Genomic DNA, 27,235 nt, shown 5'->3' with positions numbered 1-27,235 from the left:
CCGCATTTCGAGTCGTTTTCGAAATGTTTAACGAAAACTGCGGCAAACATGTCATTCCAGGTGACTACTTGTCGTTGGACAAAACGCTATACCCCATGAGGACACAAATTGCCTTCAAGCAATATAATCCAAACAAGCCTGCGAAATATGGCCTTCTGTTCAAGTCGGTAAACGCCAGCAGATTCCCATACACATTTGCGGCATCGGTCTATTCAGGTAAACCGAAGGAAGAGCCATTTAATTTTTACGTTCGTGGAACAGAAGAACTGGTAAAAGGAATGGTGATGAGCCTGGAACAACACGGTGACCTTCAAGGTCGGAATATTTTGTATGACCGCTTGTACACCTCCATACCACTCGCGCAGTGGTTGCTTGACAGGGGTATAACGTCAGCTGGAACCCTCAACGCTATACGTAGAGGAATACCCCTGGAAGTGAAGCAAGTGAGTGGTAGGGAGAAATTTTCGTACGAAATTTATTGGCAGACGAGTGAGGCTGATCTCAGCCTACATTCTTATGTAGTAAAAACGAAGAATTCTGGCATGCGGAATGTGTTGATGTTTACGATCATGCAACCTCTATTGGGGATTACTAAGGATGACGGCAAAAAGAAGCCAGGCTTGTATAAGCTTTACGACTTCACAAAGGGTGGCACCGATATCATCGACCAAAGGATGGGTTGGTTCATTCACGTGCAAAGCGAAGTCCCCACGGTGGACAACTACTGCGTTTGCTTATTGAGAAGGTGCCAAAGCCAGAAAAAATAAACTACCAAAAAACCGTGGCCAATGTCAGTGCTGTGAAAAGCCTTTATGCCCTGCACATTCCATACGAGTATGTCAAGCTTGCTTTTGCGCAGAATAAACTATTTGAATGATTGCGGTTTTATAAACTTTGGCTTCAACTACAGCCTAAATAAAACGCGGAGCTCAATGAAAGATTTTCCTTTTTTCCTTTCATTAGACAGATAGCTATTTTTACGTTGATTCAACATATCAAGACGTTGAATACTTGTAAACATGTGCGGTTTTGCAATTAGATTGCTTATCAAAATCATCTATCCTTTTTTGTATAAAAAGTGGATCATAAAACTAATCGTAATACTCGATGTAAAATTCAGCATTTTTATATGCTGAAACAGTATTGTATTCATATTTTATAAATCCATTTTCTATTTAGAAAATATCAACATAATGCGGTTTGAGCATAGCTGAATTTTAGCACGAATACAACGACTGATTTTATGACTTTTATACAAACAAGGACAGAAGAGAAGTAATCTAATTGCAAACCCGCGCATGTTTACATAATGATTTGACGCATAATAAATACTACTTTGAATAAATTTAAATATTGTTTGGATTTTAGTGTGTGGCATATGAATCTTAGAGAGCTTATTGAATCCACAAGAAAATGACCCGAGGCATTACAAATTTTCCTTTTGATGAAAAGCGTTGTGACGTTCTGTTAATTAATGAACCGTAACTGTTTTATTTTGAATTTCTTTCTGACTTCTGTTTACGTGAAGCATCATCGACTTTATCGGGTACTCTTACTCCTAGTACTAGCCTTGTATGTAGCCGAGTTCACATTGAACTTACATTGAGAGACGCTGTTGCAACTACAATACATTGCATTTAAACCGCGTTTTTTGTTGCATGATCTTCCATTCGTTTCGTGGATTACATAATAGTATTTGATAAACGCCACCCTGCTTCTTCAGCTGGTCTACATTTGTTAATAAAGCGTAGGAGTTGCTGTTCTTGGAACCGAGGTCACAAGATCATAATCCAAATTGGTGTGACACGCGTTCAGAAATCTCATTACTGCATGTAATTGATGAAGCATTGTTCTTTTAGTCAAGGAGCGAGCTTTATTTTGAGCGTGGGAAAAGTTATTATTTTGCATGAAAAATATAGATTCAAATTGAGATTATGTAAAAAAAATTATATCACAACATTGCAATGCATGTTCTTCATTACTCTACCAAAAAATAATGTGTAAACTCACGCTACAATTGCTTTAATCGCAAAATAATCCAAAAGTCATAAGTCACCTCAACATTTCAACGTCTATGCAGAGATATAAATACAGAGATAGGCAAAGTGGCCAATTCGTAAATCGATGTTGAAAAATGATGACGTCACCGTCACGGTGCGTGGATATGGATCAACAGCGATAAGGGAAAGGCTACGAGACGTATTTTCGATTTCGGAGTTCACTTATAGTTTACGTTTTGAAAACGAAGGTTATAAAAGCATACGATATATTTTAGGCTATAGGAAAATGGAAGTTTTATATGTTCAATACGTCTTAGCACACACGTTTTGTACAAACAAATGGCATGTTGTTTGACAAAAGAAAAGGCATTCGATAATTCCAATCATGCCATTAACTGATAATTTCAATCCTTTAAAGGTTTGGTCAAATATGAATTTCTTTTTTCTAATTTCCCTGGAAACTTGAGTGTCTGCATTTATCTGTTCATGCCAATGATGCGGCAAAAATACACCTTGCAATCGTTCAAGTCTGGCATCAGTAGTTGAATAATATGTTTTTTTCGGTTTCCGATTTGAATACTAAATTAGATCGTAGGCTACTTTCATTTCATCAAACGTTATATAAAGGTATTTCTCAAAATCTTTGCATGAATCACTTTGATTTTTTAATGCATCCAGAATATGATTGCTGAATGTCCCGGTTTGGTTTTGATGCACATGACGATAATCAAATAAAGTACGTTTTGATGGCAAGCGCAAAACTCCACGAAGTTGATCCGAGTTGATCATATGCAGAGGAACTTTTTAACTGCAGGCTGGAGAGCAAATCGGATAATCTCAGGATGATATTTTGTTTTACAATTCTTTTGATTAACTTCAAGTTGACTTTCAAAAAATATTTATTGAAAATCAGTCAACATTGTAATACATTGTATGCTTTGTAATATACAATGCAATTAGTGCCAATGACCGGCTTTGTTGTAATACCGGGACACATTTTTGCTGGAAGTGCTTCTAATTTTGTGATTTGGGCACCAAGCTTGTTACAGAACATTGTGCCCTGACTGTCCTCAGACACTTTAAAATGAAAGTTAGACACACTAAATTTGTATTGTAATGTTGAGATATTTACAATAAGAACAAGGTCGTTCTTTTTGAATTGAAATATAATCAGCATGTTCTTGAAATTGCCACCCAATTCGTTTTATCCTGTTAAAAGATTTCTTGACATCTCCAATGTTTTCATGTATTGATGGTGTAATTCGGTCTCGGACCAGTGTTAGACGCATAGTGGATACAGCAGCTTATCACCGGTTCTCTGTGGCAAGTTTAAGCATGGGACGGCACCAAACTTCAAAGATTTAGCCTACTGCTACTTTTGGAATTTATTATTACGTCCTCTGCATTAAAGTGTTTCTCACAAATTCCAGCATTTCCTTTGTGAAGAACTTGTTTAATATTATCTCTTGGATCACGTTCATCTCTGTACTTAAGTATGACATTCTTCAAAACTTCATTATGCCACACTGTACTTCCCTTTCGCATAAACATTGACAGTTTAAATATAGAAAAACCTTTTACTTCTATCCGTGTGACACTGAGGGATTGGGAGATTCGAAGCTGGCATTTATAATCTAATAAATAACTGCAAATAAATAGCATAATGATAACATTCCTGAAATTATAAAACAAATATGAATGATTATAACAACAGAATTCATAACTGTAAAATACACCACAATTCATAACCTAATCTTGCAAATGGTGATAAGAACTACCATACCCATGACTAAGTATTTAGCTAGTTAGTTTAAAAACTGAAACTCTTGCTAAACCTGCATGTTGCTTCATACATATACTCGCAAAATAATCAATAAAACCAAAAGGGCTACCGTAATCTGCTAGGTTTATTGCCGACTGGTCAATAATACATACGGTAACTTAGCTTGATAGCAATTAAGTTATCTACCATATTTAATTTTCCAATAGACGAATATTAATGCAAGCTCTACAAAACTGAATTGGAACCATCAAATTCCATGGAACTTCCTCACTAAACCTGTAATCCTCTGGGTAAACTGCTTGAAATTATCACGTTTTGCAGTTTGCGGGCATCGAGAGCTGCGGCTTGATCCCTATCCAGTCAACCGTGACCGCTTTTCAACATCGCCGCCTGTTTAAAGCGCACGCGGATTCTATTGCCTATCTCTTGTATTTATATCTCTGGTCTATGAGCAGTTCTAAAATTCACATAGGTTTAATTTTCGGATATGCTCAGCGTGAATAATTTTACAAAGTGAATCCCAAAGTTTGAAACCGTACCTTAAAAAATAACAGAGATATCACTCCTAAAGCATAAGAAGAATCGACAGCCCCCCCCCAAACTGAGCAAGACTCCAGAGAGCCCAACCTCGTAAGGGTTAAGTAACGATCGCACAACATGCCCCGGATTATTTTTCCGGGGCAAGTTGTGCAGCACCATGAGGCAAGTTGTGTAGCGCCATGGGGTAAGTTGAGCCACACTAGGGGAAAATTAAGCAACATATTACTGCCAGCAAAAACACAGACAATCGTAACAAATCAGCTGTTTTTACATTGATCAAAGCTTTCCAGACTTTGAAACCATGTAAAAATGGCTAATAAGCTATTAGCAAAGGCGGTTTACATGAACTTTCAGCAATATCAAAAAAAATTTGAGGCACTCAAGAATTCACAAAAATTCAATTCTGTGTAAAAAAAAATAGGTAAAAGTAAATACGTTGTTGTTGAAGCCGGGGCCTAAGGATCACTTTCTAAATTAGGAGAGGGTGCTTTTTAGTCAAGCAATGGGCCAAAAGCCAAATGAGTGGGGAGGGTAATTTTGTATTGATCATCTTCTATTCCAGTGTGGGTGTGGGGGAGAGTGAACACTCCATCACCCTAGATCCTAGTCCCTAGTTGAAGCTTCCGGGAAGTTAAAAAATTAGATCTTGGCCTAATCTGATCTGAAACCATTCGTCAACTTGAGTTCAATAAAAAACAAATAATGTAGTGCAGTTGATGGGGCAAATTGTGCAACTGCACAACTTGCCCCGTTATTTACTCATTTACTGTGCAATTTCGTCATTTACCGTTCAACTGCACAACTTGCCCCGTCATCAATTGCACAACTTGCCTCATTCACACTTTTTTCAAAGAACAGAAAATTTCAAGAAAACTAACACCTTATATTGTTAATCAAGCCTATTCTGCCCAAAAAACTGATAACTGCGATTCACGTGATTTAAAGGCATTATGGGTAGAATATAATAATGGCGATAAAGATTCATTACGCTCCTTATTTCCTTTCGAACGGGGACTTGCACAACTTGCCCCGTTGCACAACTTGCCCCGCCTTCCCCTACTAGACTAAACTAAATCTTTATTTTACTGTTTGGTGGCTGAAGTGGGCCCTGCACCCGGAAGGGGGCCCGGTACCGGATCTGATTATATTAAGATCTTGATAATGTTTGAAGTCGCAGGGAACCTTTTAAATCCGGGTCCCTTAAATATTCCGGGCCCGGTCCAAAAGTTCCACCTAGACCCCCTGTCAACGCCCCTGCTTGGTTGTAGCCTAAATCAAATTGAATTTTTTCCATTGGAAATGACAAAAAATACTGCATTTTCTGTGTAAATTGCGCCCCCTAAATTGCGGGCTCTGTGCGATCGCTCGGTTTGCACACCCCAAAGACCGGTACTGTTCGCATTGAATAGGCCTACACCAAAGTCGGCGCCAGACTGGGACCGCGGAAATAGCCTACATGTTTTTTCCGCTTGACTTGATGTTCTGGCTACGCCTGTTGTACAAAAAGCTATAAAGATCAAAACAACATAAAAGTATTTATATCAGCGAATAAAATGCAAAAACTACTGCAAATCAAATTCCACTTGTATTAACGCTTGCTCCATTTGCTATGACTGTGATTTCTCGGGTAGGCCTCGCAGACAGTGGGGACAATGTTCGTTTTGCTGTACATGGAAATATTTTTTGTCTCCAGTCAGCAAACGAAAATAAAAGAGCAAAGAAGTTTATCATCATGTTTGTTCCGTAAACAATATGACGCGTATACACAATAGTTTGTTTGTTGGTTAATGCGAACAGTGCATTCAGAGTATCGGAAAGAATGCAGATCCCTGCCGTGAATGCGGCTCTCCGAATCGGCGGTATAATGGATTTTCCTTCGAGGCCTCTACCTAACAATTTCTTGCGGTGCAAATACAATGGATAAATGAACGAAAAAACCAAAACAGCTTGGAAAGTCACTGTGGTGCTCACAAGCAAGCTCCACTTCAACACTGCACCATCCTTTGACTGGACCTTTATGCAACCGACATCGGTTGTAACATACAAAGGTGAAGTCAAGAAAACAGCAGCATTAACTGTAGTCATCAGGATCAATAAAAAAATTGATAACACATTCACGTTTCGCGCAGTACGACTTGCTGACTGTCGAAGTAAAGGATTTCGATAAAACACGGTAAAAACACGATACCATAAGGCAAAATAAACATTAAACAATCCAATTGCAGTGCACAAAATTTTTGTTCCATGATAGTATGTACAAAATGGTTCTTCTACTCCAAGAAATAAAGGCACTTCAATCGCCATGTAAACCAACAGCGTCATAAGAGTTACCATCAATAAGCTAGCCATAATTGCACCATCTCTGCAGGCTCGTGCGTTGCTGGGTGTGATATCTAAAAATTGAGAGTTGGTCGTAAATCGCCTACCTTTTGAAAATAGCAAATCGACCTAACTTTGCCTACTTTATGTAAGAGAAATACTGTAACATAAAATTTGGAATTATCTGTTTTGCTATAGCCTAGTAAAGCATTTCATGTAGGCTACAAATTTAAACATTATTATTAACTTTCATTTAAGTTTAAGATGGTTTAAACGTTTAGCTTTGGTTTACTCGTTTATCATAGTGCAGGGTTGCTCAACTAATGTTAACAAAGGTCCAGTTTGACAAGCTGAATATTTTTAGCGGTCCGATGAATAAGTTATTTCATACGCAACCACGAAAGTTAAATTATCTGTACCAAACCACTTTGTTAGGTAAAATGTAACGACTGGATTTCTGAGAAAGTGTTGGGGAGTCTGGAGGGGTGAATCCCCCCAGCAACCAGGATAATCACAATACAAATTGCTTCTTCCCATTAGAAATTTGTTTAAAGAAGCCCTGAAACGTGACAATGAGGTTATTCTTTCAAAAGTTCAAGGTCCACCAGCAACACCCAGAAGGTCTGGATTCGGACCGCGGTCCGCCAGTTGAGTAGCCCTGTCCTAGTGTGTCAACAAAATCTACCAAATGCATCTGTTTGCTACTTTCAGTTATTTTTTGATAAATACATTTTAGTTCAATCTTTCAAAAGTTTATACAACTTCTAAAAAAATATTATAGCCTATCGAATATTTTTGTCTCGCTGCGTCGCTGATTGACCATAATTTTATCAGTAAGTCTACATCATCAGCTAACTAAATTCGTTGTAGATATATTTTTACCTGTTAAGCACTTAAAGTATTCTTTCTTCCAAGAGAAAATGCTTAAAGTGACCAGCAGATACCAAATCACAACCAGAGCACAAATAGTAAATGCCATCGAACAGTAGAAGTCGACTTTGACATCGAAAAATGTCAACGTTTCATTTTCTTCTTCTTTTGGTGTTGCATGAGATGAAGCAATAGTTGAGCCATTCTTCGTTAGTGCATGCGTAGTCCAATCACTGGTTTCGCTATCCATAGTTTAAAGTCAGATTAATCTCCTTGACGCTTTGTAGGGTGTGTATATAGGCTGAGAGATTGCGACTGACAACTCGATTGGCTGGTGCTTAGCTTTCGTCTAACAGTACAACTTGTGTCATTTGAGACAAGTTACTTTTTGCAAAATCTGAAACACCAGCACGAACAGTCTTTTAGAACGAAAAACCTAACTGTTGTTGGTGTTAGTAGAGTGTAGGCTCACTTAGACAGGCAGCTTTCTCAAACATTGGAGTATGAAACTATATTTAAATCTCTACGTCAATAAAAACAAAGAAACTTCCAGCTATTGTGGGTAAATAGTAAACAAATTTATAATAGCTCTTCCCACGTGATTTCACAATACGTTGTCTTCGGTATAGTTTCAACGTTAGAAATCATTGTGGCCTATAAACGCATAGGCTATATAGTAAATACGCCAACTAATATTTAATGAGCTAAATTTCCCATTTCTTGAATGGTTAACGATTTTTACTGGTTTACATAAATTTTGGTTTATCACAAAGTAACAAAGTTGTTTTTGTCTATTTTGTCACAACTTTTAAATACCGAGTAAATAAATTCCCATACTATAAAAAAGACTTGTCTCTAATGTCGCAGTAAAATCGAGATAAACGGCTATATCAGTGTTCAATGATTTTAAGATGTAGCTTGCAGTATTTTCTTTCGTCTTAGGCTAGTAAATGAATTCAAGTTGCCTTCAGAACAGTTGTAGGCCTACGTATGGTGTTTTAATTTCCAAAGTTTTGGACGTATGGAGAAATGGTGAGAATGTCTTACCTTGATTTGAATAATTTCTGGATCCTCCTCGTGTAGACTACGTGACGTTTTCATAGCGGCACTCAATAACATGCTCAAAGGTAAACACAAAATCGGCCTCTTATTTTCCTTTTTTCACTTCTACTTCAGGTCTTCAATCACAACTCACAAACAAACGACAAAACTGAGCCTTTACTTAATTGTTGACAAAATCTTTCCGAAGGAGTATGGCATTCAGGAAATCATGCAAACATAAGTTGTAGAGTCTGTTGCTTTTGTGACAAGAAGCGTCTGTTGGTTGGTTGGTTTTGAATCTTTATCCTCGGTATGACAAAGCCGTGATAGGTTATTCCTGGTAGTTTTGCATACTTGTAGAGGCTCTTGACGCAGGGTCGGTTATACCGAGATTGGCAGAGTGAAGTTTTCCGATTGTTGAGGTGTTGTTGCCGAGAAAAAGTATCCCATTCACTAAGTGCCGTTGAATGGAGAGCAGTCCTGAAATGCGTTGCTCAAGCGCACACCCCGAGAATCGAACTTGCGCAGCGTGATCTTGAGCCACATAACCACTGAGCTAACGAGGCGGACGAGCTAATGGGGCTGTAAAAACACTTTTTGCATATCCATTATGGTTTGAAGTAAAGTTAATTTTTTTGCACTTTAACGCTCTTTACCCGCAGTTAAGATATATCAATCAGTTTATCGATATTTTAAAATAAGTGTGGGATGATTTATCAAAATTTAGAAAAAAAAGTTTAACTTTTTATCCATTAGGTGGTGATAGAGGTGATAATTTTATTCTGCAGACGAGTTTCAACTTGATGGGCCAATGTTACTGCTGTTACGACTTTAAGATGCAGTATTTTCCAATCAATAACAATGTCTGAAATAATTTCTTTCAAATTTTGCAAAAATAATGTAATTAAATTATTATTAATCTCTATAACTTACAATTCAAGCTTTGCGCTTTAAACCTCTAAGTCTAAAGACTGTAGATGTAACATTTATCTCACGGCGCTCAACTATGAAAACCAAGTCTAAATCCAGTGTTTTAAGGACAATACGAAGCAATAAAATGCGGTGAGATGGAGCAGCGGATAAAGCGCTCGCTTTCTAATGATTCAATCCAGGTTCGACTCCCGGCTCAAACTGATTCTCAAAAAACACCGCTCACTTCTACTCAGGATGTAATTAATTGGGTGGGCCTAGTTACTGAATGAAAAGCAGTCGAGAAATAAGAACTGGCAACCCTACTTTCGTTAGTGCCGATGGCATTCCAGACAATCACTTTATCTGGTCCAGATGTTTACCACATCGGATACGGACCTGACCAGATCCGGACCAGATAAGTGGCTGTCTGGGTTAGTACAATGAGAACCTTATTTTCTCATCCCCTGATGCTTGGATCAAGTATGGGACTCACCTTTGAAGCAAAGCAAAATCCTGCTGACTTTCTTGATCTGACTAAAAAGTATCACTTGGAAATATTGTTTTTGTCTCTTTTGCAAGTGTGTATGGTAACTTTCTTCCCCAAGTCCACACAACCCAAGCAAACCGGATAGCGCAATGCACTTTTTAAATATATTCATTTCTTAAGTAACACAATTTGTTTTAAGTATCTTTTTATGTTTATTAAAGAGTAGGCAGGCTATATAGCCTAGTTAAGTAGGTACCGGTAAGAAAAAATAATATCAGGCCATTTTGAATATTTCAACTTGTTGTGATATAAAACATTGAAAAACAAGAAGTTATTGCCTTTTCCTTTTGTCACGATATTGCGTAGATTATTGTGCTCTAAACAAGCCTGCAGCAGGATGGTAGGTTCAAGTTATTCATGATTTATTGCTGTTGCTTTGCGCCTTTGTTACTGAATCTCCTACTCAGCTGAAATATTACCCTTTTTACATTGTCGCTTTGTTGCTAGATGTTGAATAAATGTATGTATCCACAGCAAATTTTCTTCATTTATCATAGTTGAATTCAGCTCACAGAATCGATCTCCGTTCGTGCTCTATCAGGTCTGTGACATCTCGGTTGGTTAAAGTCCTACCGTTTTCTATTTAGCATTTTTCTTTCAGGCTAATTTGGTTAAGATTACGTTTAGGTAAGTCTATGCTATGTCTCATTTCAAGTCAATTCATTAGAAAAATGTAAACAGACTAACCAGTTATATAACAGTAACCTACTTAGTTTATTTACCAGAAAAGATAAATTGAAATACTGTAGTTTGAAATGAGCGTATTTTCTGATATCGTCTGTTGGCGCCTGCAAGCAGATAAATTTAAATACGAACAGTTGGCATGTGAGAATTCATCGCTTGCAGAACACCACCCAGGCACGGTTTGAAATGTGCTGTGTCCCAGTCTAAACAATAAAAGTTTCTTAGCTTCTTTCAAATGTATTTTATTCAATGTTAGGTCAGGAATTGTTTTCAAATTATTAAAACCGACCTTTGTACGATAGACAACGTCACAACGTTTGGGTAAAAGCATACCTTTTAGCTTTACTTAAATGGATATAACATAATAAGGTGGGTGGTAGGCTCAAGACTGTTATTCATTTATTCTGTATGCTTTATTTTACGAAGCACAGAGTCAGATTTTAATAAGTGTGTAATTTTCATTTATAACTAATGAGGTTGTGACGCTATTTGCAAGAAAGTCTGATGAGTGATGACGTAGGCTACACAAGAAGTGGAAGTAGTGGTTTGACTCGTTGTGTGGCATATTTTGCACTGATTTTATTTAAAAATATATGAATGGTGCCAACAAAAAATAAAAAATTCTAATTTGAATAGTAAAAACCAAATAAACACTATTTTAGACAAATTAATTCGGTAACTTTCTAATCAGAAAAACGACACGCCTCTTTTAGAGCTCCAAACAATTCTCTTGCTTTTCCTAATTTTAACCTTTCGTGTACGCCGACGAGTTTATGTGTTTACTAGGCATCGCCAAGCAGACACGAGCTGAACAAGCAGCTTACGTTGCCATTTCGAGTAGAAATAAGAGGGTTGTTGTATGCTTTGAAAAAATTGATTGACAAATACCAAAGATTTAAAAATTTAACTTGCCACTTAGCAAGCGAAGATGAAGTGGCTCAGGGCTATTGAAATTCTACCTCAACATGTTAAGTGCGTAAGAAAAATCGAAAGTGGCGGCTAATCAACCTTGTTTAAGGGCGTAGGCGAAATCAACAGAACGTAAATAGTCAGCATAGGTAGGTGAAGGTTAAAGTGTTGCGAAATGATAGCATTGATTGGAGCTTTCTCTGAAATGTAGACTTATTTATAACTAGAAGTCTAGCTGATATTGCTGGTGGAAAAAAGTGAGCTGAGTTCACAATGCTTAGATGTTTTCACAAGCACACCTCAGTACTACGCAGCAATGAACAAGTCTTGTACAATGTACAGTCTTGGTTTCAAAAATGAAGAAGGCGCACCCTTATTATCTATGTTGAAGTTTGAGTGTGACATATTTTTGTTATCTTCTGTATATAAGTTTAGACTTTAAATGATTGAGGTAAACTGAAGCAAATCATTAAAATTATATACATTGACGTCTACAGTAACTTCCACACTCAATGGTTATGTCATCATTAATTACCAAATAACTCACATGGGTCAATACGTGAAATGTCACAATGCAAGAAAGGGCAATTTGGATTATAGTATCAGCAGGCTAGAGTTGTTTTGGGTGTTTCAGCATGGGCTGTATCCAAGGGGGGGTGAGGGGGTGATCAACCCCCACTTATTGGAGTGGTTTGGAATAACTAAGACGATTTTAGCCCACTGTCTAAAAATCACCCCCCCTCCCGAATTCTAAAAGTGGATAGAGCCCCTGTGTTTCAGTGTTACAGACTGAAATCAAACTCAACAAAAAGACCTTTTGAAAGCAATGCCGATTCCCATTAAGTTATTTGCTGGTCTAAATTATTTCAGTCAGGGCTGTTGAAAAAATCATCTGAGCCTGGTACCAATAAGATTCTCAGAACCTAAACAAAATATTTTTAAGAAAAACACAGGCTATATCCAAAAAATACGAAGTGGTATCTTTCAAGTTCACGGGCTCCTTCAAAAGGCCACAAACCCAGAAAATAATCCCGGACCGGGGCCCAAAATACCCCTTAGACCTCTTGTCAACACTGCCGGTTTCAATCCAGTTTTATTAGTTCAATTCGCATTTTTCGCTAATTAAAATAGTTAAATAACTGTTAAACTGTCACAGCTTTGAGGTTTCATAAATGTTGCAAAACTATGGTGTCTGACTGTCCGTGAGAGATTTAGTAGTTGTATCGCAGTGACATCACTGGTACCTTTGCGCAGTAGTTGCCGTTTTTTTACTGCTTGAATCGGGACCTCACTAAGCGTTTTTTTAGATTAAGAGCACATCCAGTTTCCTACCCGAAGATCAGTCCCTTTTCACATTTACTCAACGTCTGTCAAACGTATCTGCCGAAACTGGAACCAATTTGGAGTTTGTCTGCATTTCACTCACAGGGATGATGTAGGCGCTTCCCGTAGCCGGACGTTTGGTCGACAGACATTTAGTCATGGGCTCCGTTAGAGGGGGGGCCGCGGGGGTGATTACCCCCCCACCAATCGGAGTGGGGGGTAACTAATGCAAAATTACCCCCCCACTAATGTAGAGTTAAAATTTCCTTTTTAATATATTTTTACTTTTGTGTTTTATTTTCATGTTTTTATTTTGTTGCACAAACTTTGAGGTTTTTGCTTGGAAACTCGCAAGACAACGGCAAGTCATCTATGACCAAACTATTAATCCTGTCAAAAATATACGCATTACAATGCCCTATGTGTGACGTCATACTTTCTCACTGCTACAAACTGTTTAATTTCGCTTTTACCACTCACGAACAAAACCCACTACAGTTGCATTGTTTCAATGTCTTTATATTTTCGGTTGTAGTAAAAGTTAATGCATTTTAGCTTTTATTTTTTTCTGAATTGAATGTAGGGCCTTGGCCTAGACCCTGCAGAAGTGACGAACCTGCGGCCCTTCAAAGAATTTTGTGCGGCCCGCAAAACAATTTGACAATCGCTCATGCATTAAAGACCAAGACATTTCAATCAAAGCTGTTTTATGCCTTCACTGGTACACCTTTTCTTTGCTATTTACTTGCCCTAAACACTTTACCTGAAAAAGTCGTTACAGGTCGAGGCTGACAGATGAAAATCTTAGTATGCAGTTGAGAGTTGCCACATCGTCTGTCCGACCTAATATTGAACGCTTAGTCAAACAAAAAACTTTCCAAAATTCCCACTAAGCAAAAAAATTCAATGCTTCAACGTTATTTTTTAATATTTTATGCTTCGATGCATCATTAGATAGCTTCAGCTGCATGATTCGCATGGGCTTTTGTTTGTTGTTTAAAAAAGAAATTTCATTAACTGATTTGTTGTTTCGGAGCATAATGGTCCAAACATTTAGTCAACTTGAGCAAAAAGGATAGAGCCAAAAAAGAAGAAATCATACTCATATGAAAGCAAACGTTTCGAAAATTAAACTGTCTTCATTATCAGTGCAAGTACTGTTGCTCTATCATTTTTGCTCAAGTTGATTTGTTTTTATTTTTTACTGTTGTAGCCTATGTTTCGATTCTGAGTAAGATAATTTCAACTGTGTGGGTTTTATTACTTTCCTCTTCCGTTTGTTACTTTTCATGAATAATACCTTGAGTCGCTTCTAAAACATTTCATAGTAGGTTACGATAAAAAAGATGTGTGGCCCGATAACTCATGTGTAATTGACAAAGTGGCCTGCGACCGCAAAAAGGTTCGTCACCCCTGAATGCTGAAACTTTTTCTTTCACTGCGGATGTTATGGCACAGGTTATCGTATTGTATTCATGCAATTGTAATTTGTAAATTAAGTTACAGAAAGCTTTCACCTTAACGCTTTTGATCTTTTAAATCTAACCATTTAGCGTCTGAAGTGCAAAATTTGGAGGACTTGAGCCAAAGAAGAATACAGAGAGGAATTTTTGCGTACGTCCCCTCTTCCAGTCAAAATTGTCTAAAAACCTCAAAAAATGTGGAAAATGTTAAAGAGCTCTTGCTCGCGATTTCAGATTCGCTGTAATAATTTTTCGATTTTAAATCGTGCTGAAAGGCAAAAATTTTGCGCCCTCGGCGCGAAACATGCTGCTTAAGATGCTATATAAGAAACTGAAGCTTTCAGTAATGCGAAGGGGTCTGGCGGGCGACCTCCCAGAAGTATATGTGATGCGATAATCCAATAACCCCCTGTCGATGTCAAAACATCGTTCCGCTCCTGCTTAAATTACCCCTCCACTCTCAGGAAGTGTCCGGAGCCCCTGCGTTTAGTCGACAGTCATTTGGTCGACAGACATTTGGTCGACAGGACGTTTGGTCGACAGACAATTGGTCGACAAGACATTTGGTCGACAGACATTTGTTCGACAAGACATTTGGTCGACAGACATTTGGTCGACAAGACATTTGGTCGACAAGACATTTGGTCGACAAGACATTTGGGTTAGGGTTAGGTTAGGGTTAGAGTTAGGGTTAGGTAACCCAGGGTTAGAGTTAGGGTTAGGCTAGGGTTAGGGTTAGATTAGTGTAGGGTTAGGTTAGGGTTAGTTAACCCTAATCCTAAAATGAATCGTTCTGTTGACCAAATGTCCAGTCGACCAAATGTCCTGTCGACCTAACGTCCTGTCGACCAAATGTCTGTCGACTAAATGTCTGTCGACTAAATGTCCTGTCGACCAAATGTCTGTCGACCAAATGACTGGGTACCGGCGCTTCCTTAGCCATTGAAACAGCGTAGCATATAGATCAGACATGGGCAAACTACGGTTCGTTGGGTTATTAATCTGACCCGCCTGATATTGGCAGAAACGAATGCTTTAATCCAATGCACACATAATCGATCTATCTTATTGAAATCTTGTTATGTAGGGTCTATGGTTTATTGTTATGTCACAACGAAGCATTATTAGTTTGGTTTATTGTTCCATACAATTGTTGAAACTTTATTCAAGAAAATGAAATATCTTCTGACAGGTGTCAAACACACAACAATGCTTGATATGAACTACTCGGTTACATATGTCTTGTAATACAAACGAATTTATTTTCACACGATTCAGTTCGATCATAAACAGCTAAACATCGATATTGATCAACTAGCAGCTAAATCATCTTCAGGTAAGCTTATTCAAATAGAATCAACTATTTGATTAAGTGGATTTTGAATAAGTTGATTCTATTTGAATAAGCTCAACTGAAGATGATCTAACTGCTAGCTGATCAATATCGATGTTTAGCTGTTTATGATCGAACAGACTCGTGTGAAAATAAATAAGTTTGTATTGAAACTTTGTTTAATCATTTTTTTGTTTTTGAAAGTTTTTTTTATCACTTCATCTTTAACAGGTTTATTTCATAAACCTGATAATGTAAATAATGTTGTTAATAAACTGTAGCTTAACATTCTTGTCCATTTTATATAGGCTACGCACATGACCCGCATGTCAAAGATTGTCAAAGATTAAAACGTTTTTGGTTTGTGATCCAAAAAGCGTACCCACCCCTGATATAGATCAACTTAGTTCGGTCCATTAAGGGCCCCACTTCTTTGCAAAAGAGATCAGATATGATTTATTGAAGTCAAAAACTTAAACTTTAAGTTATGTGATTTAATGCTTTGAGAGACAAATTTTGTAATTCTGTAGAACAAGGAAAATGCTTTAATTGTTGTGTTGATGTTAACATTGTTTGTCTGACACGAAACGAATGATTGGTGACAGTGACAATTTCAACTTCTTTACTGTTTTCTTTTAATCTTTCCAAGAACTCTTTGATAGATTTGAGTTTTTAATGAGCCTACTTTGAGTTTTTGACATTTTCTTGTTTAACTGCTGATTCCTTAAATTGTGCACATCACTTACAGTAGAATCCTCGATCGTGATTATTTATAGAATCATTAAAACAGTGTTTCTTGATTTTGTTGCTCATACGAAGTGGTATTTTTTTCCTTCCAATTAGAAGAAGCGTTGTATTAGTGCATGTCATCCAGGTTCAAAAAATCATCTATCCATTCCTATCAAGCAAAATAACCTTCTATACTAAAATTAGGCAATTTCAGAAAGACAAACGAAGTGAAACTGGAGTTTGCGACCGTGCCTAATCCTTGTATGTAGTAAACCATTTCGTTCTCGAACAGCTCACGCTTTAACGTTTGCATTTTGTCGTTTCTACCTTTTTCTAGACCCTGCTAGCAGAGGCGTAGATTTCTGGGGGGAAGCACACAAATATATTTGCACATGTGATTGAGCCCGGCAGAGAGTAATCGAAGGCGGAGCACTCACGGGGGTCTGGGGGATTCTCCCAGAAAAGTTTAAAACAAAAACCTTAAAATTACACATTCTGAGAGTACTTTCAGCCTAAATCATGTAATATTTTGTCAAATGATGCTGTAACAGAGTGTAAAATGTTTATTTAATATATTTTTGGGGGGAAATTGCCCCTTTTCCCCTCTGTGACTACGCCTCTGTCTGCTATGTTATGGCAAGTAATATGTTTCGGTTTGATGGTCAGAAATAAAACATGAAACTAAAAATAAAAATTGTTTCCTAATCTCAGTTCTGGTTACTCCTTTGATGGAAAATTATTGAAGGCTACATTATTATCATTCATATTGGTGTAAAGTGGTATGACTTTAATAAATTCAATCGTAATGTAAATAAGTTAAAAACAGCCCAGTTTCAACAACGCATTCATCTTTTTATACAATGAACTGGATAAGTTCAAAGCATGCCTCAAAATATTTTCGATTTATATGGGAACCTTCAGGCATTTTCAACAAGGTGCACCTACAATGCTTTGAAACCCGATAAGTCATTCAAAAGGCGTGTTTGTTAAACGTGTGCTGCCACAGCTACTGTTGACTTTTAAACGCTTATCTTTGAATGTAACGTGATGTTCGGATTTGAAAACGGGGTGTATTTGGCAAACAATGGACTATCAAATTAATCTAGTTTCACCAGTTGTGGTCTTAGCTTCTAGGCAAAGAACGCAATCAAGAAGTCATATCATACAGAGCTTTCTATACTCTCAACAACGCAGAATTTGTCGGTTATAAAAACGTTTCTAGAAAAGTAGTTTAGGTCTAGTATCCAGTCCCGGTTTTAGGTAATCCTTTATACATGTACTATGGTTACTGTAGCATTGTCGTGGACTTTTTTACGGTTCTAGACTGTTTAAAATTTGAAATATATAACGTTAACGTTGCATTTTCATTTAGGCGCAGACAATAGGTAAGGGGAAATTATAGTTTGAATGCAGTGCTAAAAGTAATCGCATTAGCATTGATTACTTCATAATGCTTTTTATTTGGCTTGGCAGTGACGTTATGCTGGTGAGTCCCGGTTATTTCAAAGCAGCCTACATGGCTTCTTGTTGAACTTTATCGACAAACGTACAACAGGTTAGTGTTAGTCAATGAGACTTACCCTAAACCCGATTTCATTACAGCGGTTATGTGATGAACTGATATGAGATGGAATTGTTATCCTGTACTTCTAACAGTTCAGAATCAGCGTGTAGCTGCCTCGAATTCGAAAAACAAACAGAAAAATTGAAATGTTTAAGCAAAAAGAGTGGTTATGCTGACAATTCTAAAATCAGTGAAAATCAATAATGATGATATAATGACGTATTAAAAGAGATTGTTGACTGGTGTATGGCTGTATGCTTACAATCATTTTGTCAGTATCTTTTTCCAGATACATATTACTGCATTACTACACGTCTAAAAAATCATAATAAGGTTTGTTTTAGGAGGAATAGAAAAACAAGTTAAGCGTTCTCGTAATGGAAGAGATATCAATAATTAATTAATGGTTTTGACCTTGAACCTCTAAACCGCTGTTTTTTTCTTTAGCCTTTGAAACGAAACAGAAAGCTTTTGTTTATCTTATGGTTAAGCTCGTGCATACTTTCTATGGGACCTGCTTGAATATGCGTTAAATTGACAAAAATTTATTTGTTAAGGTGGAGCATGGGTGGAGCTTTGTGCAATGTGTATTGTGTAGTTGGAGATATTTGCAAACTAAACAGATAAAAACAATAATGGGCTTCAATTAGGAGATTTAAATTTAATCACATTTATAGATATTATAGAGTAAAGGTCGAAAAATTTAACATATAAATAAGTAATAAGATTCAAAGAAAATGAAGGGGTGTACCAGCAAACATCTATAGGATTGGCCCATGATACAAGAAAGGGTCCACAGAGTATACAAACTGATATGCATAAATCAACAAGTGAATAAAGAAATAGCAGTAACCGCTCAGGTAGCTTACATGTGGCTCCACACAAAGTGAAATTTGCATGACTTTTTGACTGTTTTTGTTTAATAATCTTTAAAAAGACATTATTTGATTTACGTGTGTGTTATTATATTTATTGTGTGTTATTATATTATATTTATGTTATGTTAAAGACATTGTGTGATTATAATGAGCCAATGAGAATTGATTTAATTTTTGATTTCAGACTCCAGCGAAATGTAATTTTACTGCTATTTAGAAAGCGCGATTTTTTTGAGAAAAGTTGTGCTAAGCACTGATTGGAATTTGTTGAGAATAAATACTTGAGAAAAAGACAGAAACTTGTCACTAAGCTAGAACATAACAATCATCTGAGATGGTTTTAAAATACAAGAAATTAGATACTAGCGGCACTCCAGTCATTGCTTAGCACAACTTTTCTCAAAAAAATCACACTTTCTAATTGGCAGTAAAATTACGTTTCCCTTGAGTCTTAAATTAAAAATTAAATCAATTCTCATCGGCTTATTAAAATCACTCTTAGAAACCATCATCTCAAAACTTCAAGACAACTTTCCACTTTTATTTTTTTACGTTGAAGAGATCGGAAGATCGAAATACTGGCCACTGTCCGTAGTTACTTTTAATAACGTTTTTTTAGATGAAAAAGAAAACAAACGAAAGAGGAGTCAAAAAAGTCTTTTTAGACATTATTTTTAAACAAATAAAGAAAGAGCCAAAACGTCATGCAAATTTCACTTTGTGTGGAGCTACATGTACTTGAGAGGTTACTGCTATTTTTTCTATTCACTTGTTTGTTTATAAATAAGTAAATTGGAAAAATAGTACAAATTTAAAGCATTCATGGCAGAATGCAATGTAAAATGGAAAACAAACAATGATTTATCAAGCAGACATAATTTTTCTATTAGATTATAGTTTGTGTAATGTACGTACATCTGTGAAGAAGCATGTGCAAAATTTCTTCAAAATTCTATTACTTTGCTTTTGCTGATTTTTAGATTCAATAATATTTGTAGGTCTACGTACTGTACAGAAGACTGTGTCTAAATTTTCGAAGTAGAAGATGACGAGTGCAAGTACAACTTTATTGAGCCAATCGATAAACTCTACGTACAACAATGACACAAAATTGGAAGAAGATGCGATTAAAGTTTGGTTGGCTTCGACCACCTTCACGTTCATTGTTACGTTTCTTCTAATATACATAACAATGGCGTTATCTTACCATGGATACAAAAAGAAAACCCTGATTGGATGCAGAAGTACGACGTTTGTGATTGCTTTCTGATATTCTAGTAGTACCATTATGTTTTGCTGACAAAATCTGCATTTTTTTACGTAAATTCAACGTCTGAAGACATTAAATCAATCTAAAAATGAAAAAATGCTAATTGGTTAGAGTTAGATTATTATTATCACTGTTCTTACTGTAATTAAAATATTTTTTTGTGACGGAGTTGTAGCATTCTCAGCATCTTTGCAGCCAAAGCTATTTCTATGAGTAGTTGCATAGATGACATTGCCACGGTTAGTCCACATTTGACAACTTTTCTTCACTTTCTTCTTATGGTATAAATAGCTTATTCTACTGCAGCACTATGATACGTAGGTTTGCGTCAGGGGTTTCCCATATCCATATGTTCAACTTGTGATCCTAAAATTTTCATGTGAAATAATATATTCAAATATGCAAATTATCTGCAGGTGCTGCACTGTCAAAAAAAGATAGAACCACAGCTGTTGTCAATTCCCTAATCTTGTTCGCTTCGGTGACAACATTGGGGTATGTCAGTGTTGCAATTCCCTTGGTGTACAATGTGGAGCATCCATACTGTGCAGTTCAACACAGAGTCAAGATTACATTCTTTGCTATGTCGCTGTTTTCAGTCTACACTGCTCTGTGGTATCGAGTGTACACAAGCTTTTATGCCAATCCTATCCTCAAAGAAGTCACGACCGAAGCTTTGCGCTGCGTCAACTTGTCTTCCATGTTGTTTTTATTTCTGCTTACGATCGTGAACTTGATTTTATTCTATTCAGTTCCGAGTTATAAGACAACATCATTGGGTTGCAAACATATTCAAAGCAAAAACACCAGTTATGTCAAATGGCTGGTTCTCGCCATCACCACCATTGTCTTTCAGACAACTCTTTTGTTCTCTTTCATTTATCCTCTCACCGCACACAACCGAAATATGTCAAGCAGAGGATTGGATGCGAAGTCGGTTCGACCTGTGATGAAACGCGCCGCAATTGTGGCTGCAATTTGCTCTGTCTCAGACTTGGTGAACGCGGGATTCGCAGCAGTATATTCTGGTCAAACCACTTACGTAAATCACATTGTTTACAGTTGCAATTTGTGTATTAACTTGTTGGGAGTCATCATGTCATTTGCTGACTGGAAAGAAAAGCTTTTCCCATGGACGAAGTGCATTGACAGCATAAAAATAGAAATGTCAACTTCCGTAGCTGCTCGAAGCAAACTCAATTCAAGTGTTTTCTCAGGATCGGATGGCTTATAGCTGATTGCTTACAATTAAAGGTGATTATGTCATATCACAGTACAAAGATGGTAAAACTTCATTGTTTTTTGCAGAAGTCTAATTCAAGGCAGTGCTTAATGACAAAACCTTGTCTACACATCTTATTATCTGCCGTAGTTGCCATGTTCAAGTCACACAAATGAAACTGGTCCTGTGTATTTAGCCACAGATCGATTTGAGAATTCTATGCCAAGTGAAACCCCAAGAAAAATATCTCAAATTCTGTTTTTTTATACAATTACGATATAAACTGTACGCTAATGTGCTTTATAAAGACGCATCAGCTACTACTGACGTGCGTCATACAGTGATGGATACGGCCAGGCCAAAGCAGCCTCCTTCTACAATCAGACTTCAATTTACAAGTTACATGCTATATCTTTGATAAATTTTCAACTATTCATGTGATGTGAATTTGGATTGATCCTTGAGCTTTTTAACTTACAGTGGTTGCCACTTTTCTATGCTGTTGGTTGTTAAGAAGACGCTATTTGTCGCAAATATATGCTTTTTGGAAATAACGTTTTCCAACACTACGAATAAGTTCGTTATTGCTTTGGTCATTCGCGCAGCCGAGTAATGGGAGCGCAAGAGAGTAAGCAGATGTGTCTTTGTAAGATATTAATAGCATGCCAAAACGAGAGCACCTGACTTTATGAGAGTTGTCTGTTTTGTTGCATCTGTGATTGGATTGCGTTATATGTTGGCTGTTACAATAGACCCAATAAAGTGGTGGTTGTTATGACGATACCAATACAATGTATTGTAGAATTATTGTATTTTCAACTTGTGAAGAATTTTCAAGAAGCTTGATCAAACGATCAATAAGAGTGTACAGTAGGCTACAGAATATTAAGTTATTTTCATTTTTTTTCTTTCCTAGTTTTCATAATACGAATTTGTCTGATTAATTAATCTGAATATTTTCAACAGAAGACTTTCTTGTTGTTTAATTTGGTCAATTGTTATCGTGTTTTCTAGTTTACTTAATATCCCATCAGACTAAATGTCGTTTGCATTTAGAACATTTCAACAACTTGTTTAAAACGCGATTTCAAATTCCATTTCATTCAATCTTGTAGCTTATTGTAGTGTTTACCTTAAAGCTTACTACAACATAAGCTGCAATGTTAAAAGGCCAGTGATAGTGTGCACCTGCTGTGTGTGATCGATGAAAGACGTCTTATTTTCACTGTATAAATGGCTTAGTTGTGTTCACAATAGCAATACTGGCTTTTGTCCTGCTCCAATGAAATGTGGAACTTTGCAAAGATGAAGGTTGTGAAAACTACCTGATTAATTGTAGTCTACGTTGAATGTTTTATGTTCATTAACCTTTTCGATGCAAAGGTTTACTGCCAAATTATTGTAAATTATATGTTAAGAAACTGTGTTCTTCTTTTATATGAAATGATTATGTGTGTTACTTCGTTTTATTATAAAGTAAAATAATAAACAACAACAATACAACTCAGAAAAACATCAAAAACTTATTAGAAAGCTACATGTGTAGCAGACCACAGCTTTGAGCTTACTATAGATTCTAATTTTATGTTGTATTTGAACCTCTCAGCTTTGTAACTCGGCTTATTAATCGTTCTCAGACTTGCGTATTCAAACTAGTAGTCAAAAAGAGAAATTGCCTGATTCGCTTCAATACAATAAACTACTGTACTTTGTATCTCCTATGAACATGTTTTGGACCTCCTATGCTCAAGTTTAGATCTCTTATGCCAATGTTTTGAATTTCTTATGCCAATGTTTTGGATCTCATATGCTCTTTGGATATCCTATGCCCATATTTTAGATCGTCTATGCACACGTTTTGTCCAAGCGGTGAGATGACGCAGAGGAAAGACAGACGCTTTTAAATGATGCAATGTTGATTCGGCTCCCGGCTTAACCTGGAGGTTGAAAAACACGGCTCACCTTTACCCAGAGTGCCGACAACGTAGTATAATGAGCACCATATTTTCGTATCCCCAGTGCTTGGATGCTAAGTATGTGACTCACTTTTTGTTTACTTATGCCCAGGTTTGAATTTTTTATGCCGATGGTTTGGATCTCCTGTGCCTACGTTGTGAATCTCTTATACCCATGTTTTAGATTTCCTATGTTCATGCTTTGGATTTCTTATGTCTATGTTTTGGATCTCCTATGCCCATGTTTTGCATCTCGCATGCCTATACTTTGCATCTCCCATGGCCATTTTATAGATTTCTTATGCCCGTATTTTGAATCTCCTTAGCCCATACTTTGCATCTCCTATATAAACATGTATCGGATCTTTTATGCCCATGTTTGGGATCTCTTATTCCCATTCGTTATATCTCCTTTGGTCATGGTTTGGGATCTCTTATGCTCATGTTGTGGATCTTTAATGCCTATGGTGTACTTGCATCGGTATGGCAAAAACCGGTATTTTATTTCAATGGAAAACAGCTTCTCATCAGCCGGTTGAGGCTTTGAGATTCTTGCTTGAATAGCTCGTGGTTTGTTCTGTAGCGTACTCTGGTGGAAGATCAAGGAACAAAAGTTTTACCAGATTCATATATTTTTTCAACTTGCCCATTTTTTCACCAGGCAGTGGCTAACCAACGGATGCCCTGACATATAGCGACAATACGAGAGAAGAAGAACTTGCCCATACAAAAATTTAAAAATCAACTTCTTGCCCTGGCGAAGTTTGCCATTTGAGCTTAACGATTTGTTCATCCCGGTAGATCGTTTGGTTAAAACAAACGGCAAGATCATGGAACCATAGGTTGACTCCCTATGTATGAGGTTTGCAACGTACTTCAAGAACAAAGTACGGTAGATGGAACAATATGCCACATTTAATGTACAAGCGGAAGCTTTGCTTCATCAATCGCGGTGATCTGACTGGCATCTGTGGTTCAAATTCTATACAGTTTGCTGAACTTTCGGAAAAAAGCTTCCAAAGAAGTCTTTACTGTCCGAGGATAAATATTTCCGTAATCAACCAACTGTTTATCGCCTACTCATTGGTCGAAAAGCCGAAGAAGCTTACGTGATGGGGTAGTGACAATATCGTTAGAGACTTTTGCTTTCAGTAATTCATCAAGAATGAATAACCAAAATGTAAAACTTAGTTTTCGATATAGGCTACTTATTTCACATGAATACGGGAAGGTTACAGGCCTATACAGACAGACTTTGGTTAGACTGACATTTGACAAAAGTTGTTTCCGCGTTGAGAGCATTTGTCAAGCGTACGGCAAGATCCACAGCGAACATACAAAACTGTCTTCAGCATAGAAAAACGTCGCACAAAACATGGCGCATGTTTGTTTCCTTTTACCATTTACACCAGGAATACAATTTCTATTTTTGGTGCGACGTTTTTGTATACTGAAGACAGTTTTGTAGGTTCGGTATGAATGTCGCCTAAGCCTAGGCTAAACACTAAACAACTTTTCAAAGTTGCTTTTTACCAAATGATGTGGAATCTCTCCAAGAAAATAGCCTCAATAATGTCGAAAATAACAATGAGCTCATAGTGTAGTTTCAACAACAAAGGCATTGCGACAACAGTGACATGTTGCATTTTGTATAGTGGCTTGCAACTACATGGAGTAAATTAACATCGCATAAAAAGTGTTCATAAGGTAATACCACAAAGTAAAATAGTGGAATTGAGTTTACTTAATCTTTAAAAAAAAATAGCAAAAAGTTCAATAAGATTACATAACATGCACATAAAAAATAAGCAGAAATAAAGTGTGTGGTAATATTAAAAATAAAGCAATAAAGAAAAAGCAACAAAATGATAATTTTTGTCAAACGGTCATGTGATGAAGATTGGTTTCTGACTCTATACACTTTCGCATTCTTGTGGTGCAACAACCTACTTAATTGATATAAACATAACGAAAAGTTAAGAAATGCAAAAAAACTTATGTCTTGATGCTCTTGTACACAGGGCCGTTAAAATAATAATTTTCACCCGGTAGCAATGAGATCCTCGGGCCCCATATTAAGACACTTCTAAGAAAAACGCACTATATTCAAATAAGACGTGGAGTTTGTTTTAAACCTGGCCGGGTCCAAAAGTACCCTTGAGTCTCTTCCCACTATTCACGCTACCGTACTGCTAGTACACTATTAAGTATTTAAGTAAATTACGAAGCTGCACCAAAAAGCATTTAGTAGCCTACAACTCCGTCTATCTTCTTGTAAAACGTAGGCACAGTTACAAAATCACAGACACAATACTTTTCCGCGATTGCAACTGTGAACGTGAATTTTGCTGAGAAAGCACCGTTGTTTGGTGGGGCATATATGACTTGGAAGTCCAACAAAACGGAAACAACTTTTTTTTCCAATCGGTGACGGAGCAAATCAGCGCAATCACGTGAATCGTAAGATTCACACTGTATACTATGTGGCTCAAGTTTACAGCAGAAGCGAAATGCAAAACTGAAAAAGCAAACGTTAAAAAATCAGATAGGACACACACGACCGCTGTCACTGCAGAGCGTTTCACCACTGACCGAGTTGTTTGGTGAGAACTGCAACCGATGTCTTTCATTCTCCTGCGATGCATGAACAAAGGTAGCAGAGGAGAAACCAGTAGCAACAACTGACAAAGCACCATTGTCCCAATCAGCATGTACCATCTTAACCTCGTGTTCTCTCCGTTGATAGCTGGCATGCACCCTTGACTAAGAGCTACGTATGCGGGAGCAGAAAGAAAGGCTGTAAAGTTGCAGCCTAACAAAGTCATAATGAATGTGGGAGTCATGTAATTGATAGACCTTGCAACTTTTCCAAATGTGGTCTTTAGTATCACATTGGCATAAAAAGCTTTATGCACTCGATACCATATAGCAAGATATACCAGAGTAATAGTTACTCCAAATGTAACAATCCTTATGCGATGATGGACCGGACAAAATGCAACCCAATTTATGGAAGTTGATATCACAGGAATTTGAATTATCTCGTAAATAAGCAACGAAAACGAAGAGCCCAATGTGATCACGTTCAGAATGATTGTTGAACGGTAAACAGACTTGCATCCAGGGTATCCTGAAACGTTAAAATAATACGTTATCGAATTTTACAACATTCATAACAACTAAAATTGCATAAAGTACGCCATATTGCATACATAGTTCTTCATGAATGATGGACTTGCAGACTTATTGCACTCAACTCGAGTTTGTCTTCAGCCAGCCTCGTTCAGCATGAAATCGTCTCACTTTGAGGTGGACAACAACATGACAGTAGTGGCCTATCTACAGTGCTTTCAACGGGTTTTCAATGATTATGATGTTCAACAGATTCCAAGTTTTCGACCACCCTTAGACATTACTCAGCTAAGATATTATGGAAATAACCACACGGTTATTTTCAGCAGGTAAATTTGCGTACTTGTGAACTTAAAAACTTTCTTTTTGCATGTTGTTTGTTGGTTTAAAAATAATTGTTTCAAATGTGTATTTTCCCATAGGCTTGCGGCTTTAACAATGTTTGGACTTGGCGCTATAATTGCGTAAACTACTTCTAAAAATACGTTTGATTTTAGGTATTTCTGTCTGTTCACTAGACTATTTTGTACAATGTGGCTATGTTTAGTATGTTCAAATTATACGGGACATAATCAAATTCCTTCACCTAAACCTACGCCTTTCCCCAGGGCGTCATACGAATTTTTATTGATATTTGATCAGCTCCCAACCCTTAGTAGGTTGCAAGAGGCAAGTAGGCCTATTTGCATTTTGTAAAACACAATTTTGTGGAAATATATAATACAGTAGTTCCCGCTTATAAAGCTCACCGTGAAAAGGCC

The 27,235-nt window shown here is 37.0% G+C and overlaps 2 protein-coding genes and 1 pseudogene across 2 annotated transcripts; 2 read left to right on the top strand and 1 right to left on the bottom strand.

Moving 5' to 3' along the window:
• LOC145776957 (uncharacterized) overlaps nt 1-27,235 on the top strand; it is an 868,661-nt pseudogene that overhangs the window by 602,563 nt on the left and 238,863 nt on the right.
• Nucleotides 5,846-7,839, bottom strand: LOC145777728 (uncharacterized). Its single transcript, XM_082589166.1, has 2 exons — nt 7,525-7,839; nt 5,846-6,716 (listed from the first exon to the last, which is right to left on the bottom strand). Exons 1-2 carry the CDS (start codon nt 7,760-7,762, stop codon nt 5,896-5,898), a joined length of 1,059 nt encoding a protein of 352 aa, XP_082445292.1. The 5' UTR covers nt 7,763-7,839; the 3' UTR covers nt 5,846-5,895.
• LOC145777366 (uncharacterized) lies at nt 19,900-23,067 on the top strand. The gene is made up of 2 exons (XM_082588733.1): nt 19,900-20,139; nt 20,582-23,067. The coding sequence occupies exons 1-2, from the start codon at nt 19,941-19,943 to the stop codon at nt 21,397-21,399; spliced, it is 1,017 nt and encodes a 338-aa protein (XP_082444859.1). The 5' UTR covers nt 19,900-19,940; the 3' UTR covers nt 21,400-23,067.

This window comes from Aplidium turbinatum, chromosome 9, assembly GCF_918807975.1.
Source record: "Aplidium turbinatum chromosome 9, kaAplTurb1.1, whole genome shotgun sequence".
NCBI classification, from domain to species: domain Eukaryota; kingdom Metazoa; phylum Chordata; class Ascidiacea; order Aplousobranchia; family Polyclinidae; genus Aplidium; species Aplidium turbinatum.
Note: the sequence above shows the minus strand (reverse complement) of the source record. Positions and strands in the feature narration are given on the sequence as shown.